The sequence below is a fragment of the Raphanus sativus genome, chromosome 4 (assembly GCF_000801105.2).
Source record: "Raphanus sativus cultivar WK10039 chromosome 4, ASM80110v3, whole genome shotgun sequence".
NCBI classification, from domain to species: domain Eukaryota; kingdom Viridiplantae; phylum Streptophyta; class Magnoliopsida; order Brassicales; family Brassicaceae; genus Raphanus; species Raphanus sativus.
Genome location: NC_079514.1, coordinates 15,132,151 through 15,150,197, shown reverse-complemented (window position 1 = coordinate 15,150,197; position 18,047 = coordinate 15,132,151). Strand labels below are relative to the sequence as shown.

The 18,047-nt window shown below is 33.9% G+C and overlaps 2 protein-coding genes across 2 annotated transcripts; both read right to left on the bottom strand.

The window, feature by feature from the left end:
• Window positions 1-989: 989 nt before the first annotated feature.
• Window positions 990-5,890, bottom strand: LOC108831273 (purple acid phosphatase 7-like). The gene is made up of 7 exons (XM_018604831.2): window positions 5,613-5,890; window positions 3,975-4,131; window positions 3,769-3,876; window positions 2,095-2,222; window positions 1,872-2,000; window positions 1,597-1,661; window positions 990-1,354 (listed from the first exon to the last, which is right to left on the bottom strand). Exons 1-7 carry the CDS (start codon window positions 5,790-5,792, stop codon window positions 1,120-1,122), a joined length of 1,002 nt encoding a protein of 333 aa, XP_018460333.1. The 5' UTR covers window positions 5,793-5,890; the 3' UTR covers window positions 990-1,119.
• A 675-nt stretch (window positions 5,891-6,565) lies between these two features.
• LOC108831274 (purple acid phosphatase 8) lies at window positions 6,566-14,198 on the bottom strand. Its single transcript, XM_057007535.1, has 7 exons — window positions 13,958-14,198; window positions 12,404-12,560; window positions 7,894-8,001; window positions 7,681-7,808; window positions 7,394-7,522; window positions 7,249-7,316; window positions 6,566-6,929 (listed from the first exon to the last, which is right to left on the bottom strand). The coding sequence occupies exons 1-7, from the start codon at window positions 14,153-14,155 to the stop codon at window positions 6,713-6,715; spliced, it is 1,005 nt and encodes a 334-aa protein (XP_056863515.1). The 5' UTR covers window positions 14,156-14,198; the 3' UTR covers window positions 6,566-6,712.
• Between the last annotated feature and the right edge of the window lie 3,849 nt (window positions 14,199-18,047).

Genomic DNA, 18,047 nt, shown 5'->3' with positions numbered 1-18,047 from the left:
TTAAAGAGCGTACAATAGTAATATTATATATTCATTAGAAACAGTTTTACATCAAAAGCTTCATAATCTGATTTATACACAGTTCAATCTAGTTATTGAGTTTTGGAAGAGAACCATAAGATGAGAATACTCTCATACTTCTTGTTTTCTGTTTCACGAAAATGCTTAGCAGACTTCGGATTGTCTTGTTGATAATACTCCGAATCATTGTCGATGGTAGAATATTTTTATCATGTTTTTGATTGTTTGTCTTTATCCATAGAGAGTGTACTAGTAGCTTAAAATGCATACTATATATAAAAGTAGTAATGTGGGGTCGTCGAAGTAATGACAAACCATGGCCGTTTGTACTGAGACCAATATCTGTATATGCGTTTTCCAGAACTCCTTTGATGAGGTATTAATTTATTTATCTTACTTGAGTAGCTTTATTAAAATAAAAGATGGTCTCGTGATTCTAAAGCTCTTTTGCATAAAACACAAATATTGTGAGCATTTTGATTCACCTTTGCCATCTGTCTCTAGATGAGAGCCGATCTTGCGTCGCGATCTATGTAATGATGGCGAACGGGTAGCTTGAAAGAATCATACACTAAGAGCATCTCCAATTCCATTCTATTTTTCATTCTAAAATAAAGTTTAGAATAAAAAATATTTCAATGGTATTTTATTTCTCACTCTTTAATAGAGTGAAAAATAAGTTTACTCCAAATATAGAGTAAGTTGTTTTTTTTTGTTCATCACTCTATTTTTTACTGTAAAATAGAATACCATTGGAGCAAACTCTATCTCTATTATAAAATCACTTTATTTTAGAGTAAAAAATAGAGTGAACCTTTGGAGATGCTCTGAGAATCCAGTTGCAAGGTTGTGATAATAACAATTTTACTCCGTGAGTTTGCTTTCCAAATCATTAATTAAAAGCCATATTTGATCACACAATTTAGAAATTATATAGAATTTTGTGAAATATTTTGCTAACTTGAGGCAGAAAGAAAAATGATGTGCACATCATGCGGTCTCACATAACCCACACAACAATGGAAATGGATACATCTCTTGTTCTCTTATAAATAAACAATCTCAAATTAAAGTATATGCTTGAATCTCTCAATCTTTTTAGATGAATAATCTTTTAATGGAACCAAAAGTTTTGGACTTTTTGGGCAAGGTGGATTGGTGAAGAACATTGCCAGAAATGTCATAGTAGATGAACTTGACTTGAGAGTGAGTGATATGAAGCGACATGAAACCTTGTCCGTCGTAATAAAGTTTGAGTTCTTTTGGGTCCCATGGCAAAATAACTCCTCTCCATGCCTTTGATCCTCCTCCACTTGTCAGAAATTGAATCTCACTTCACCAATTTGAAACAATGAATTATTTAGATTTTGTCTTAATAGTAAACACTTAAACTTGACTGAATGTTGGACATAAAAACTAAAATAAATTCAAAGAAACTCATTTCTTAAACTTAACTAAATGTTTGACCTAAACACTCAATTAAATTCAAAGAAACTGATTTCGTGTTTTCTTTCCATTCAAGAATGTAAACCAACACCTCATTTTGATTAAAAGAACATGTAAATAGAGTTTTACCCGTCAGACCCAATGTGTTGCAAGCAATGATCATGTCCGTTTATGTACAAATCCACTTTATTCTCCTTCAGTAATAAATAAAAGAACCACAACAAAGTACTTAATAAAGTCAAAAAAGTAGTTAATAATAATAATAATAATAATAATAATAATAATAATAATAATAATAATAATAATAATAATAATAACAATAATAACAATAATAATAATAATAATAACATGATCTATTTAATGATCTAATGAATTATTTAATGAATCATTATTAAACAATTTACCTCCAGAATAGGAAGAAGTTGATCGACTAGCTCTTGGGTCACACCATGTTGACCTGCGGTTTTGATCCCATGATGCCCCACGACAAATTTCCATGTGGCACGCGACTTTTTCATCTCTAAATCTAAATCCTATATTTCGATAGCAAAAATTATTGTTAGACTATCTCAAAACGAAGATGGAGATTTTCTGATTATTAATCTTTCAGAAACAAAATGTATTTACATGTAAAAGGCTGGAGATATATTTATCTCTAGGTAACACGTTGCTCCAGTCATAAGTATGATCTTCTGGATCTGTGAAGTATTCATCTACAAATGGATTTGTGTCCACGAAGAAAAACTCCACCATTCCTATAGCCACAAAAACAGTTATCACTATTCAACCAACTTGCGTAGCAAGGGATTTATAAACTTTTATCAATAAATTTACAAACTTCCGTAAATTATTTTACAACGTTTCAGTGATAAATTTTTAATTGTTTTAGTTCAAAATAAATAGAATTATAGATGGAAATACATTATGTTAACAGTTCGCAAGTCAAAATTTTAAACATTAAAATATTAGCTGAGTGGACGGATTCAAAAATAATTTAAAGATTTTTCACTAAAAACTATATAATATTATTCACAAATTACCAAATTAGTCTAATGTAAAAATGATCTATTAATTTGGTTATATTTTATTTTACTTCTTACTATCCGAAAAAATGAAATGAATATCGAGCTAACTAAAGGAACAAAAACCAAACAAAAACTTCAGTTTAAAAGAGTGTTTATAATATTATCATAGCTTGAATTTCAAACTTAAGAATTGAGTATTATTAGACCGTACCAAGGCCATGTATATTTACATATCAACCTGTGGTATAGTATTATTCAACGGTAAATTTAAAAGCCAGTTTTAAGTCAAAATCCAAGAAATCTTTCAAATCCAACTTTTTTTTTTTGCCATCTAAAAATAATATTATTAAAGCTTTAAAAGGCCAACTAAAAACGAAATACAACGGCCCAAAGAAATCGAACCCATACAAAAAGACAAACCTAGCCCATTGGACACCGAAACTTCCCGACCCAACTAAAATTCGTGTCCCAACCTCCACCCCACCACGTGTCCAACCCGAAGGATCCAGAACAACGCGTGTTGATGGTTCCGCCAACACCAACTCAGCCGAGGAAGTCACCGCCGAGACCATCGGTCGTCTCGCCATCGGAAGCAATAGTCACCGTCTTTGTCTGCAATTGGAAGTCGCCACTGAAACCAAACCAGATACTTCCCACCGGAAAACACCGGGAACTCAACACGAACACCGAACGCCACTTCCAACAACAGTATCGGAAGTAGAGGAATTCAGGTTCAACACTTACGCCACAACCTCAGAGAGCATCGTACTCGCAATCTCCTCCAAGCTTGGCCACCAACCTCACACAATCGACCCAACATACAGTGCGAGCAAATCCAAAGAGACGAAAGCCGGCAACCACCACCTTAGAGGGAAACGGCGCGGCCTCAGAGTCGATAAGCCAACCATCCATCTATCATGAGATACGATACTGGAGATGAAAGCGGCGATGAGAAAGATAAGAGATTCTTCTCATCCCGGAGCCGAGGAAAGCAAAGGAAAAAAGGTCCCTGCGAACCCAGGCCTTCCAATATACGCATGCACCGAAGAAAAAAAAAAGAGAGAGAAGAGCCGGACCGACGGTGGCTAAGGGAGCCAAACCCGTCGGCCGGAGACACAAACAGCGGCAGTTTTGTTAGAGATGGAACAGAGCACTATTTTCTTTCTCTCTCTCCAACGTAGATCTCAAGTTTTCTTCTTGTTTTATCTTTCAAATCCAACTTTACCGTCATTAACCTTTTCTGATACATAAAAAGAAAACAAAAAAAAAATTGAACCTGAGCATAAGACAAAAGATCTGCGACAAAACCATCTCCAATCTTTTTGGGTGAGAGCATGACTTAGTTGTGCTGAAACATTTCCTCTGTAATCATGGTTCCCCAAAACTGCAATAATATTAGAGTTTGAAACCTCGCACATTTATTATTCATAGATAACACAATTATTTTTTATTAGTTAATCATTAAGAGGCAAGCTATATTACCAGAATACCACTGTTTTTGGAGACTAGGATGAGTGTAGATACGAGAGAAAGAGGCTTCAAACGCAGGATCAGTGTCACCTTTTAAACCGTCGTCATAGAAATTATCTCCTACTGATATGACAAAATCTATGTCTAGTTGCTTTCCCACAATTCCCATCTGCCATTTTTCAAAATTTGATCGTGTCGTGGCTCTCTAGAATTTAACAGTATCTGGGTTCACTATTTTCTTAATTAAATTTACAATAAAATAACAATATTGAATACCAAACAAAAGTCGTCTTAGTTACGATATGTTAGTTTTATTTATTGTTTAGTTTTATACTGAATCAGAATTTAAGCTTCTTTTTTCATCACTTAGGGAATATGCTTTGTAATGAAACGTATCAACTCTTCAATTACAAGAATATTTTCAGGAATATGTTGTTCAACTATTTTCCAAAATAATATGATTTTTCAATCAATTCAAAGTCTATGTATTGCGTAGAGTGAAGGACTTTCATATTAGAAAGTACTGTACGCAACATACAAATAGATGCCCAAATGATGAATGGTAGGGCTGGGACTTATTACGCGAGACCCGATCCTAATCTACTCCGAAAATAAGAGATCTGGGATAGAATATCCGGGGTGTCCAGATCAGGATCGGAGTAGTCAAATGTCGGATCTTTCGAATCCGGATCTGGAAATCTTAATTTTTAAGTCTAGATATCCGAATCCAGATCCGAATTTTTTAAATATATAAATTTAGAATTTCATTAATAATTATAATTGATTTATTAATATTTATTAGAGCTGAGATTTATTATATGGGATCCGAATCTGATCCGAAATCTGATCCAAATCCGCTCCAAAAATAAGATATCCAAGGTGCCATGATCGGGATATGAGTAGTAAAACAGATCCGTCGAATCCGGATCCGAATATCTTGATTTTTAGGTCCGGATATCTTGATTTTTAGGTCCGGATATCCGAATCCGAATTTTTTAAATATATTAAATTTAAAATTTTAGTAATAATTATAGTTGATTTATTAATATTTATACATAAAATTAGTCTTATAATATTACACTGTAATTTAAATAATAATATATGCATAAATAAATTCATAAATTTTGTAAAAGTATTTAATTTATATAATATTTTTAGATTTTTTGAATTTTTAAAAAATATTTTTATTTATTTTTAGTTATTCGTATGGATTTGGATCCGGATTTGAATACTTACAAATATCACAGTATCTAGATGAATATCCGAAACTCGGAAAGAGATCCGAATCATGATACTAAAATTACGGATCCGAATCTGGGTATCCTAAATTTCTCGGGTTCCAAATCTATAGCAGACCTACTGAATGAGTTGAATGGAAAAACAAAATTAACAATCAGATTAAAATGAAAACACGTTTCCACTAAAAACCAAACCTAATCATTTTGGTGGTATAATCATTACATAGTCCTGATATATAGTGCATTTCTATCCTACAAGCCAAACATCCGAAACATCTGTTGCATCCACCAAATTACTTTTAATCTATTGCTGTATTTGCTACCTTGAACACGCATGTATATGTTTTACACTGTTCAACGTTGTACTCGTCTTATTTTTGTCAATCCATCGATAAGAAAATATTATTGTTACCTGATGTGCAACGAGAGATTGATTAAAACCTCCTTGTCGTCCCCAATCTCCGACGACCAGAATATTCAAAGAGCCATCAGATTTCGTCACCGGATGCTCTAGCCTTTCAAGCTTTGACAAAGAACCATTGAAGAACATACATAGGATAAGAAAAATCAAACGCACCCTGAACTTCTTCATCTTAGTTCTCCTTAATTGCTTTCTCTGGTCTTAAGAACATCAAGAAAAACCAATGTATATATTGAGAGGAGAGAGAGAGAGAGAGAGAGAGAGAGAGAGAGAGAGAGAGAGAGAGAGAGAGAGAGAGAGAGAGAGAGGTATAGGTGCCAATTAATATTAATTAATATTAATATTAGATGAATCCGTAAGGAAATCATGGTGCATAAATAATCGAGGAAGCGACATAATCATTTTACTATGTAAATTAACAGGACTTTGAGTCTTTAAAGAAATTATATACAGCTTTTGCTTATGTGATATATTTATTTAAGGTCTGGGCGATGCTGCGTGTTACGCGTTGACGTCAGAGTGTTTATCTTACAGATTTTTTTCTATTTTCTAATTAATTATGTATACATATACTTTTCCCTATTTATGTATGGTAGTATTAAGTGTTACAAAATAAAATGTATGGCAATATCATTATTAGATATTTGATGCATGAATATAATCTTTGAGATTTTGTAATAACTAGTAAAATATCTTTGTGACTTTTTTGTTTGTTTTAAATCACAAAAAACTAAAAATAAGTTGAAATATCTAAATATAGTGGAACAATATAGTACTAATAAAAAAATATATAGTACTAATAAATTATCCAAATTAGTGTGAACACTGTAACCCAAAATCAAAAAGGCAGCGCGCCATGAGAACCATGCGTATCTGCTAAGTATATAGGGAAATGAATGAGATAATAAACAAGTTAAGGGGCTAGAGCTAGACAGTCTTTAGTCTACATGTAAATTTCCCTTTTTCAAACTTTATTAGCTGGATAATAACATCATTAAAAATAGAACTATGTCACATGAAAGTCACCACCAAATATAAAAACAGTGACGTACTAATATGAATATTTGGTTCTTAACATTTGTACAGATCGTTTAGATATCCGTATAAATCCCCTCCTTATAAGTGTTCCATTGATGCAGAACGCGACCATACCCATCGTAAAAAACTACACGCAGTGCTGCTTCCGATAGATAAACCGACATGAATCCTTGTCCATCATAGTAAAACCTCATCTCTTGCGGGTTCCACTCGTTCACGTCCCCTTTCCACGCCTTGGACCCACCGCCACTTGTCAAAAATTGTATTCCACTGGAGATATCACAAAACATGCGTACCGTTTTGTTTTTGACTCTCTTAGGGCATCTTCAACCCCACTCCATATTTTACTTCAAAATTGAGAATGGAGTTGGAAATGGAGTGGGAAATAGAGTGATGACCAAAAAATAAAAGCATTACTCCATTTATAGAGTAATGCTTTTATTTTTTGGTCATCCCTCCATTTTCCACTCCATTTTCAACTTCATTCTCAATTTTAGAGTAAATTATGGAGTGGGGTTGGAGATGCTCTTACTTTACGGATACAACCCACAATTAATCGATTAATTGATTAGTACAAAGTATTAGTCACCTGTTAATGCTGCTTATGTGCTCCAAGCAATGATCATGCCCGTTTATGTAGAGATCAACTTTATTAGCCTAATTTTCAAGAAAACAAAGTAATTGTGTTTCATTTCAATATTTCATAGTTTGATTTTTTATGGTAGTAAAATTACCTCAAGGATAGGTAAAAGTTGTTTCTCAAGCTCTTTCGTAATCCCGTGGTGACCTGCACTTTTGATTGTGTGGTGACCTACCACTATTTTCCATTTTGCAACTGATTTTTGCAAGGCCACGTTGACATCCTATAATTTAATATATTCTCGAAAGTGATTAAAATTTTATCAATTTCTTATAAAATAATGACTTTTGGATAAGTTAATGACGTCGAACTGCAAAAACTACTATTTCAATAGAACCTGTTAAAATGCTAGCTTGTGTGAAAGAGTAAAAAGTTACTTACCGCTAAGAGATTCTTAAGATACTTGTTTCTTGGTAGCACGCCTCTCCAATCATAAACATGGTCCTTTGGCTCATCAAAATATTTATTTACGAACGGTGTTGTGTCCACGAAGAAAATATCGACGATATCTACAAAAGGATTGTTTGAAGTAATAATTATTATATATATTTCAAAATGAAAAAGGTATTTACTTTCTGTTGTTAAGTTAATTACCGGCGTTAACCACGTAAGATCTTAAACAAACCCATCGACAGTCCAAATCCTTCAGTATCGGACTGAGTTGTGCAGCGACGTTACCTCTATAGTCATGGTTTCCTAATACTGGTGATAGATAGAAAAGAGTAAGAGAAAGTAAATAAAAAACAGCTCTTTTGTCAAAAAAAAAAAGTAAATAAAAAATCTCGTTAAGAAAAGATAAATATAAATGATAATATAGCTATCGATCCAGCTTCTGGAAAAGGTAAGATAGCCAAGGAGATTCTGGAGGAGATGAAAAGATACTTAAGGGCTGATACTGGAGAAAGCCACGGGATAAAGGTTGACAAGATTCAACAATCAGTGAAACTTGCAGAGCAAGGAACTACTTCACAGAGACTAGCACTGAGAATGGAGTCTCCTCCTGAGGTCACAAGTGATCTAAACAAAGGCAAAGGTCATATCTTTGATTACGAAGAGAGAGAGGAACACTCAGATGCTCTAAGCGTGAAGAGCAATCCCAACAAATTGATGGCTGCCTCCATGACTGCTCAACGTAATATGGATCGTAAGTCTGCGCCTTGCCTCATGCTTCTCGAAGGAAATGCAGATAGCTCTGATAAGGCTGGTTCATTACCCTCTGTTTACTCAACGGTGTTCAAAGCAGTTAATAATGCTCCCTGTTCTTCCGAAGTTCCCAGGAAAAGGCCAGCTCCGAGAAGACGTCCACCAAAATCGGTTCGTCAACAGAAGAGCCGAGAGAGTAAGGGACCGAACTTGGAGTTGCTAGAGGAGAAGAGGGAGGGCAAACAAGCGATGGGAAGTAGTAAGAAGAGGAAATGCTCAGTGGAAGAAGAGGAGAGGAACTCAACCAGCAAGACGGCTTGCATTAAGGTGATCCCAAATGAGGGTTCGCCGAAGTCCCAATGAGCTTTCTGAGTTGGAACTGCCAGAGCTTGGGGCGGCCTCAAGGCTTGACAGTTCAACGACTGCGGGAGTTGCGTCAATACCAATTCCCGGAGATTTTATTTTTAATGGAAACAAAAAAATGTCGAAATGTAGTTGTTGACCTTCAAGTATGGTTTGGTTATGAGCAAGTCCACACTGTTAATCCGATTGGGTACAGTGGAGGTCTAACAATTTTATGGAAGAAGTCTGTTACCCTTTGTATTAAAAGTTCGGATAAAAATATTGTAGACTATTTTGTGAAATTAGGAGATGCTTCCTTCTTCTTAACGTGCGTATATGGCGAGCCAGCTTCTGATGGTCGTAGCATAGTATGGGAACGTTTGATGAGACTAGGAAGAGGAGAGATGAGGCATGGGCTCTTATTGGGGATTTCAATGAAATACTCAACAATGAGGAAAAACTTGGTGGCCCAAAGAGAGCTAAAGCATCGTTCAAACCGTTTGCGGAGATGCTAACCTTTTGTGGAATGGATGAGTTGAGCAGCAAAGGAAACAGGTTCACTTGGGCTGGAACAAGATGGAAAAAATACATCCAATGCTGCCTTGATAGGTGTTTTGGAAATAAAGCGTGGCACTCAAGCTTTCCTCAATCAAACCAATCCTTCCTCGAGAAGAGGGGGTCTGATCACAGACCAATTTTGGTGAACTTGAGAGCCTGCGCTGATGTCCATAGAGGACAATTTCGGTTTGATCGACGACTGTTACACCACCCTGATGCAAGAAAAGAAGTTGAAACAGAATGGAGAAAGAGCAGAGGCGTGGAAACTGTAACTTTCAAGATAAGAAACTGCAGGAAAGTCATGAGCAATTGGAAACACAGAAAAAGACTCAATGCCAAAAATAAGATTAATCAATTGCAAGCTAGGTTGGAATGGTTTCAATCTAAACCATATCCTTGCTGGTTTGTTATTAATAATCTAAAGAAGGAGTTGGTGCTAGCGTACAAGGAAGAAGAAATGTTTTGGAGACAAAAGAGTAGAGAGAAATGGCTCAAATTAGGTGACCGCAATTCCAAGTTTTTTCATCTGTCTGTGAAGGCAAACAGACTGCGAAATAGACTGCTGAAACTGAAAGATAAGCATGGAGTGGACCAATGGTCGGATGCGGCAAAGGCAGAGGTGGCTATTGAGTATTTCTCTTTGTGTTGTGTACGGAAGGGCTGTCACACCTAATGGACGTAGCGGAAAGAAACAATGTCCTCACTGGAATGAGCTTCTAGAATGAAGGCCCGACAGTCTCACATCTGTTATTTGCCGATGACAGTCTATTCCTATGCCATGCTTCTGTCACTCAATGTAAGAACCTAAAGAAGATTCTGAACTTCTATGGTGAAGCTACAGGTCAGTGCATAAACTATCAGAAATCCTCTATCACTTTTGGCGGTTTGATTCCGGAAAGTGAGAAAAGGAAGATTCAAGACATCTTTGGAATAGATAATGAAGGTGGTCACAGCAAGTACCTTGGACTCCCTGAATGCCTATCGGGCTCGAAGGTCAAGCTTTTGTCATACCTAAGGGACAGAACTCAAGGCAGAATGGACTCTTGGTTCCTACGCAAGCTCTCTCAGGGAGGGAAAGAGATTCTGATTAAGACGACTGTGTCGGCTCTACCGGTCTTTGCCATGTCATGCTTCAAGATTCCAAAAACGGTATTAAATCAGATCAAAAGCATAATGGCAAAGTTCTGGTGGAATGCGGACAATCATGTCAACAAAATCCACTGGATCGCTTGGGACACTATGTGTCTGCCAAAAGAGCTAGGAGGGCTAGGTTTTAAGGACTTGGAATGTTTTAATCAAGCCTTGTTGGCCAAGCAAGGATGGAAACTAATCAATCAACCGGAATCCCTGGTTGCCAAGCTTTTGAAGAGCAGATATTATCCCAATTCATCTTTCTCAGAAGCGGTGCTGGGAGTTAGGCCGTCCTTTGTCTGGAGGAGCGTTTTATATGGCAGATAATTGCTAGAAAAATGATTAAAATGGAAGGTGGGAGATGGTAGAAAGACCAGAGTTTGGATTGACAAATGGGTGCACGATCCAGAGTTAGGGATGAGAGCGCCATGGATCAGAAATGCAACCTTTGATCTCAATTTACTTGTCAGTGATTTGATAGATGTCAATACTCGAACATGGGATCTAGATGTGCTTCAGGACCTCTTTGTGCCATCGGATGTTGAGTTGATTTTGGCCAATCCTCCAGCGATCATGAGAGACGACTCTTTTCTTTGGAAGTATAACCGAAGTGGCAACTTGACTATCAAATCTGCATATTGGCTTGCAAGAGACAGGAAGATCAAAGAAGAGCATCCAGCGGCCTTACTTTTGCCATCAATGAACCCTGTCAAAGAAAAGATATGGTTGCTGCCAACAGCTCCTAAGATCCGCACCTTCTTATGGAAGAGCTTGAGTGATGCGATCCCAGTGGCAGACTTGATCATCAGAAGAGGGATGAAGATAGATGAAAGATGTCAGCTTTGTGGACTCAATGGAGAATCGATCCTTCATGCTCTGTTTGAATGCGATCCTGCAAAACAAGCCTGGGCTTTAGCTGACATCCCTCAACCGGAATGGGGATTTCAGAATGGCGGGTTGTTTTCAAATATCAATTACCTGTTGCAGGCTCGATCTTTACAAGGGGCAGAAGTAGAGAACCACAGAGCTTGGCCATGGATAGTATGGTTCATTTGGAAGAGCAGAAATGATTTCTTATTCAATGGGATTCGATGGGAACCACAGGAAATAATTCGCAAGGCTAGACAGGAGGCGGGAGAATGGTTCCTAGCTCAACTGGTGGAAGAAGAAATGTCAAATGAGAAGGAGATCAAGGTGACAAAGGAAAAACGGAAATGGAAACCTCCAAAGCAAGGGTGGCTTATTTGTAACGTTGCGTTTGAGCTCGACAAAGGCTCAAAGACTTTAGGAGTTGCTTGGGTGGTTCGAAATTTCAGGGGAGTGGTAATGACTCATAGTAGGAGAGCCTTCTCGAACATTGGTTCGCTGGAGGAGGCTAGATATTCCACGCTATTATGGGCCGCTGAGAGCATGTCAAGCTTGCACTATTCTAAAATTACTTTTGCAGGTGATTTTAAGGAAATTTTTTTGGCATTTCAAAAACCTCACCGATGGCCAGCTTTGGAATATCATGTGACGGAGCTAAAAAGAATTCTGAATGGTGTAGAGGAGTATCAACTGAGATATGTATCGAAAGAGGAGAATAGAGGTGCGGCACTTATTGCTCAAAGTGTGACAAGACAAAGAAGACTTCGGTCTTATGTTACAACTGGACATCCTGCCTGGTTGTTTGAATTCTTTGTTAATGAGAGCCGAGGCCTCTGACATTCTCTTTTGTATCTGGTCGTGTTTGTGGTCTATGGTTGAGCGATTTTTGTGGTCACCCGAGGATGAGAGAGTTGGTTTGCTTATAGAGAGCTCTGTTTTGCTCTGTTTATGTTGTTATTTGTTCGTCAAATTTTATTATTAATGAAGTTCAGAAGGGAAAAAAAATGATAATATAGCTCAAGTATTTTGTCTTATTTTCAGCTGGAAAAGATAGCTTAATTACCATTATACCATGGCTTTTGTAAGCTAGATGCTGTGTAAATATTCGTAAAAGAATCTTGAAATTGACAATCATATGGACTTGTTATTCCGTCATCGTAAAAGTTATCTCCAGTCGAAATGACGAAATCGATATTTAAATCCTTTCCTGTTTTTCCCATCTGAACAGAAAAGAGTTATAGTAGTCAATATGATTAGTAAAGTGAATGAAAAGGGATAATACATAATATGAAAATGATAGAAAACAAAGATGACGTATACTAGTAGAATGGAAGATGCAAACGCAAATAATGTAAGATTATTATTTATCCCCGCAACATTTTATTTTATGCAATTTTAATAGGAAGCCCATTAACATACACAAAAGAAAAGTTAGGTAGATAACAAAGCTACACAAAATAATCGCTCTCCCCTACACCTAAACATGTTATTAGAGCATCTCCAATGTATTACTCCAAATTTTACTTCAAAATGGAGTGATGTTTTACTCTAATGTATTACTCCATCTTTTACTCTAAAAATAGTTAATAATTTTTAATAGTATCTTATACTTATAAAAATTTACTAATTAACCCCAACTATTTTATGTTTGCAAAAATACTTAAAAATATAATTTATTTAAATTAAACATATATTATTAAAAGGTACAAAAAATCATAAAAAATAGAATAAAACATAATGTATAAGTTGGTTCAATAATAAGCATTACGATATTTCCCCACAAATGATCGATTAATGCATTTCGTAATGAAAAATGAGTTTCTTTATCTTTGATATTCTTAAATCGAGTATTTTTTTGAAATCGGATATTTAAATCATTTATTTTATATTATTTTTATTTTATATTATTTTTGTTATTTAATTATGTTATGTATTTTATGTCAAATTATTAAATAATGAAATAACTTATGTTGTTGTATCATTTTAAAATATTATTTAAATAAAAAATAAGAGCATTAAATATTTAAAGGACCATTTCATAAATAAAAAAAGTTCAACTCCAAAATGGAGTAATGTGTAAGATTACTCCATAAATGGAGTAACTCTAACCATTACTCCATTTTGGAGTTGGAAATGGAGTGGGATCGGAGAGGATTTTACTCCAAAATGATGTTTGGAGTAGAAATAGAGTAGGGTTGGAGATGCCCTTACACATCTAATACTCCATATTGACCAAAAAAGACATCTAATATTAAAATATAAAATTTTAAATATAAGACTGAAATTACGTTTTCCACGCAATAGCCAGTTTATTAATTGTTGTTATTATCGGTTACTTCAATAGCCTAATCAGTAATTTAATGAAGAATGCATTAGACGTCAAGAAAACACAATATTACACGCTTCTCTCGCTTAAGCTATCATATAATATTAACTATTATATAATTTATCTAATCATTTTCGTCCTTTCTCCTAATTCTTCTCATATCAATTCTAACCAGTAACCACGCCGTATAAAAGAACTTGAAATTAGCTAAATTACAAACAAGGATGAAATACTGCTTCTCGAAAAGGCATACATACACACGTATATACATATCTCCGTATGTTTACGTACCTGAAGAGCTACTTGAGACTGATTATAAGAACCTCTTCTTCCCCAGTCGCCGACAACTAGAAAACTGAGTGTACCATCGGATTTTGGTGGTTGGACCAACCGTCGTAGCTCCGCAGTGGAGTTATAGACCGATAATAAAATGATCAAACAGAAAACAGAAGTTGAGAATTTTATTGGCTTATCTCTCATGGTATCCATCTAGAGACAAGCTAGAGGGTGGTGGTGTGGATTTTTGTGTTGGTGTGGCTTTGTCTATTTATAGGACTTATGTGGACAAGAAATATTTTTAAATTAATCAATGTAATGATTGTGAAGTTTGTACCTCATAAACTTCTATATGTTTGGTATTTAAGAAAATTATAGGATGTAATAGTCACTAGCTAAAAACGTTTATCAAATCTTTATTATCACTCACTGCTTAATGGTTTTATTTCAAAAAGTTAAAAACCATCATGCTGTGAATGATAACAAAGCTAAAATTAAAAAAGGTCACAAGTTATATATTTGTCTTTTTGTTTAGTATTCATAAAAACTTTATCATCATTCACCGCAAGATGTAATATATAGTCACAAGTTATGCCTCTCAATCGTCTGGACTATATTCCTAATATGTTTTTATAAATTATATATAATGACTTTCCCTCAATTAAGTTTAGAAGTTTTCATATATAACTGTCATCATTCTTTGTAAATTAATATTTAGAATAATATATCCACATATAGTTTTCTTTTATTGAAATGATTTCATAGAAGGCCAATTAAAAGACATAATGGTTGAAAATTATGCCATCTCCAACCACAACCCTATTTTAGTATTGAAATAAGCAAATTCTATGGTCAATAAAAATGTTCATTTGCTTTAATCAACTAGACATCAAAGGTCTTTGAGCCTAAAAGATCTAAGCAATCGGGATGAGTCTATTAACTATCTAAACTCCCGTAACACAATGATCTTTGTGTAAGGTAAGTTTAGAGCAAGCTCTACTTGGTTCAGACATTTCATCAAACACCTTGTGGATGAGAAATGTCTAGAGCTCTAGAATAAAGAGGCCAATTTTAATCTAGCATTAAGAGAAGTAGACAAGCAAAGAAACAAGAGATCTAACACTAAACACCCTTAGATCTTCACTTAATCACCCTAATCACCCTAGCCCATGAATCCAAAAGGTAACTACTCACTAATAGACATGAATAACCCAAAACCCATGGATGAATGAAGGTTAATCATGTTTAGTAGTCAGGATTGATCAATAATCACAAGAGATATAGATGAAAAGAAGCTCAAGAATAAGTCTTTCACCAAAATAGCTAATGTGATTACAGAGAAAACAAGATCAGATAACCTTTAGGTCTAAAATGTATTTATACTAAGCTAAAACTCGAACCGGGTCAACCCAACAACCCTGGGCCGACCCAAATAGAAAATGGATAAAGTCTGTTTTAAACTTCGGCCGCAGCCTCCTCAAACCCGCGAAAGTAGGCCGCGATACGCATGCCATGGCCGCGCCCTCTTCTTCCTGCGATGACAGCCCGCAAAACGCTCTGGTCGGATTCGTCGAACTCTCGTCGCGACCTACCTTCACCCGCGATGGTTGCCTGCGGTCGTCATGGTTCGTCGCTGCCTCCATTTGCCCGCGAAGATTCCCTGCTACCGCACCATTACTCACCATGTGGACGTTTCATGACTTCTTAAGCTCCAAAATCTGATTAGTACTTCTCCAAACCTGAAAACACATAAACACCATGCAATGCAACCTAGACAAACCTAAATACTATCTTAAATAATCAAAATGAATGCAAAATAGATGGTTAAAATCATGAAATACACAAGATATCAAGTATAGAAATTACACCATTTTAAATTAAAGATTCTCTTAATTATTTAGTATTTTTTGATAAATGCTCATTATTCTTATAACATACAATATTAATATTTTTAATAGAAACTAGACTAAAAATTATACCACCAAAATAATTATATCACATAAAATATATTTTAAATATATTTTATATATTATATTAATTAATAATCTATATTAACTAAAATTTAGAGAATACATAAAAATTATAATAAGCAAATTTATATCATAATTACATAACAATGCATTTTATTTCTGGTTTTGTAAAACCAAATATAATCAGTTAAAAAGACTTACACAATAAAATAAATTCAACAAGAAAAAATATTATAATATTATCCCATCGCTATAATGTCACATATATTTAGGTATTGAATGTTAACTGCATTCCAAACAAAACACACATGCGGGATAAAATTGTGTTACCATTCAATTTACTTTTTGGTTATTAATTGTTGTAAATTTTTTAATTAAAAAAATAGAAAAGAAGGGACAGCGGGACGGGTTACGTCTTGACCGCACCTGAAAAGGAAAAGAAGTTAGTAACGTGTGGTTTGATGTGGTAAGGTGTGGTTTGATTTGATTATTTATTTAACTTTTAAAAGATGTATGTTTTTTTGTACTCTGCAATTCTACCAGTTTAATGTTTATACTAAAATAAAAAAATTATAATTACATCATAAATTATATTTCGACATATTTATTTAATTCATGACCTTTTATTATTCATATTCTTTTAAACAATTTTTTAAAAAATACCTAAAAATATTTACTTGTTACCACTAATACTTTGTTTGTATATGAATTATACATATAATATATTAATTCAAAAGTATGTTATTTAATTAAGAAAATTAGATATATTAAAATATTCCTTTTTATTAGATAAGTTATATATTTAATTTTGAGTTATAATAATTTTTTAAAAATTATTTTGTAAAGAACTACTGCAATTATAAGTTTTTAAAATAAAACAATTGTATAAATCTCAGTAATAGCATATTAATTTTTATATTTCAGATATATAAAGTAATTTTAAAAATAAAATTTATATTTTTAAAAACTATATTAATTGCACTAGTTGTTTAGTTTACAAAGTATAAATATATTAAGATTTGATGGTAGTAAGTAGGTCTGAGCACATTTACTCGGAACCGAAAAAATCAAACTGAAATATAGTTCTGTTCGGATTTAGATCATGTCAATTATACTAGTAGATTTATATCTCTAGAACCAAACAAATAAAACCGAACCAAAATCGAATCGAGAACCGAATGGATATCCAAATTTTATAGTTTATATATTTATAAATTTAACTATATTTAGTTTTAAATAATCAAATAATTTAAAAATATTATTTGTATGCCGAAATACCCAAAATATTATTCATATTTCAGCTATATAATTTATCTAAAAATAATATATATATATATTTTAAATATTAGTGTGACTAATATTTTAGTTTATATAATATAAAATACATTATATGTATCCCGCAGTTACACTATTCATTATAAATGTCACCATTCATATTTTGTTATGGACCGCACCGTTTAGACAAACTGCAGTTGTTCCGCAGTGTACGTTTCTCATGTATAAACCGCAGTAAAACCGCACCGCACTAATTAATCCGCTTGTCCCGCACCGTCCAATCCGCTATTACCATTCAGAGCCTAGTGTGATATTGTTGCAAAAAACAGTAGAACACATAAATACTGTTAAGTGTAGCGTTGTTTATGAAAAAAAACAATTTTTAATACAATACTAGATTCTGAACCGTTCTTAAAAAGACAGACATATTTTTTTGTTTTAAATTTTTATTAGAAATTTAATTTTTATATTTGTGTTATTTTTATAATCATATTTGTGTTCAATCTAATGGTTAGAATTATGATATAATTTGATGCACTTATTAAAAAGTTAAACAAAATATTTATCAATAGATCGTGTTTTTTTTTAATAGAACATATTAAAATCTTTTACTAACAATTTAAGTAGAATATTTTACAAAAATATAATTACAAAGAAAAACGCAAATATGACTAAAAGTACAAATATGAAATTTTTAATGTAAAATAAAAAATGTGCATGCGCTTCAAATGATGGATCAGAATTTAATTTGTGTATAAATCTTAATCAAAATCTATTTTATAAAGTAATAGCAATTTAAAAATTAATCCGACGTACGTTTGGTTCTTTGTATGTCCGTTACTTTGTAATTATATTTATTT

Bases quoted from the DNA above. Each gene is read 5' to 3' on its own strand.
- LOC108831273 (XM_018604831.2), bottom strand. From the start codon at position 5,792: ATGAAGAAGTTCAGGGTGCGTTTGATTTTTCTTATCCTATGTATGTTC. The intron at 4,132-5,612 runs GTAACAATAATA...GAAAAATGGCAG, and splicing joins AATCTCTCGTTGCACATCAG to ATGGGAATTGTGGGAAAGCA. The intron at 3,877-3,974 runs GTAATATAGCTT...ATATTATTGCAG, and splicing joins CCAAAAACAGTGGTATTCTG to TTTTGGGGAACCATGATTAC.
- LOC108831274 (XM_057007535.1), bottom strand. From the start codon at position 14,155: ATGGATACCATGAGAGATAAGCCAATAAAATTCTCAACTTCTGTTTTC. The intron at 7,809-7,893 runs GTAATTAACTTA...ATCCTTTTGTAG, and splicing joins ATCTTACGTGGTTAACGCCG to ATATCGTCGATATTTTCTTC. The intron at 7,317-7,393 runs GTAATTTTACTA...CTTGAAAATTAG, and splicing joins AACTTTTACCTATCCTTGAG to GCTAATAAAGTTGATCTCTA.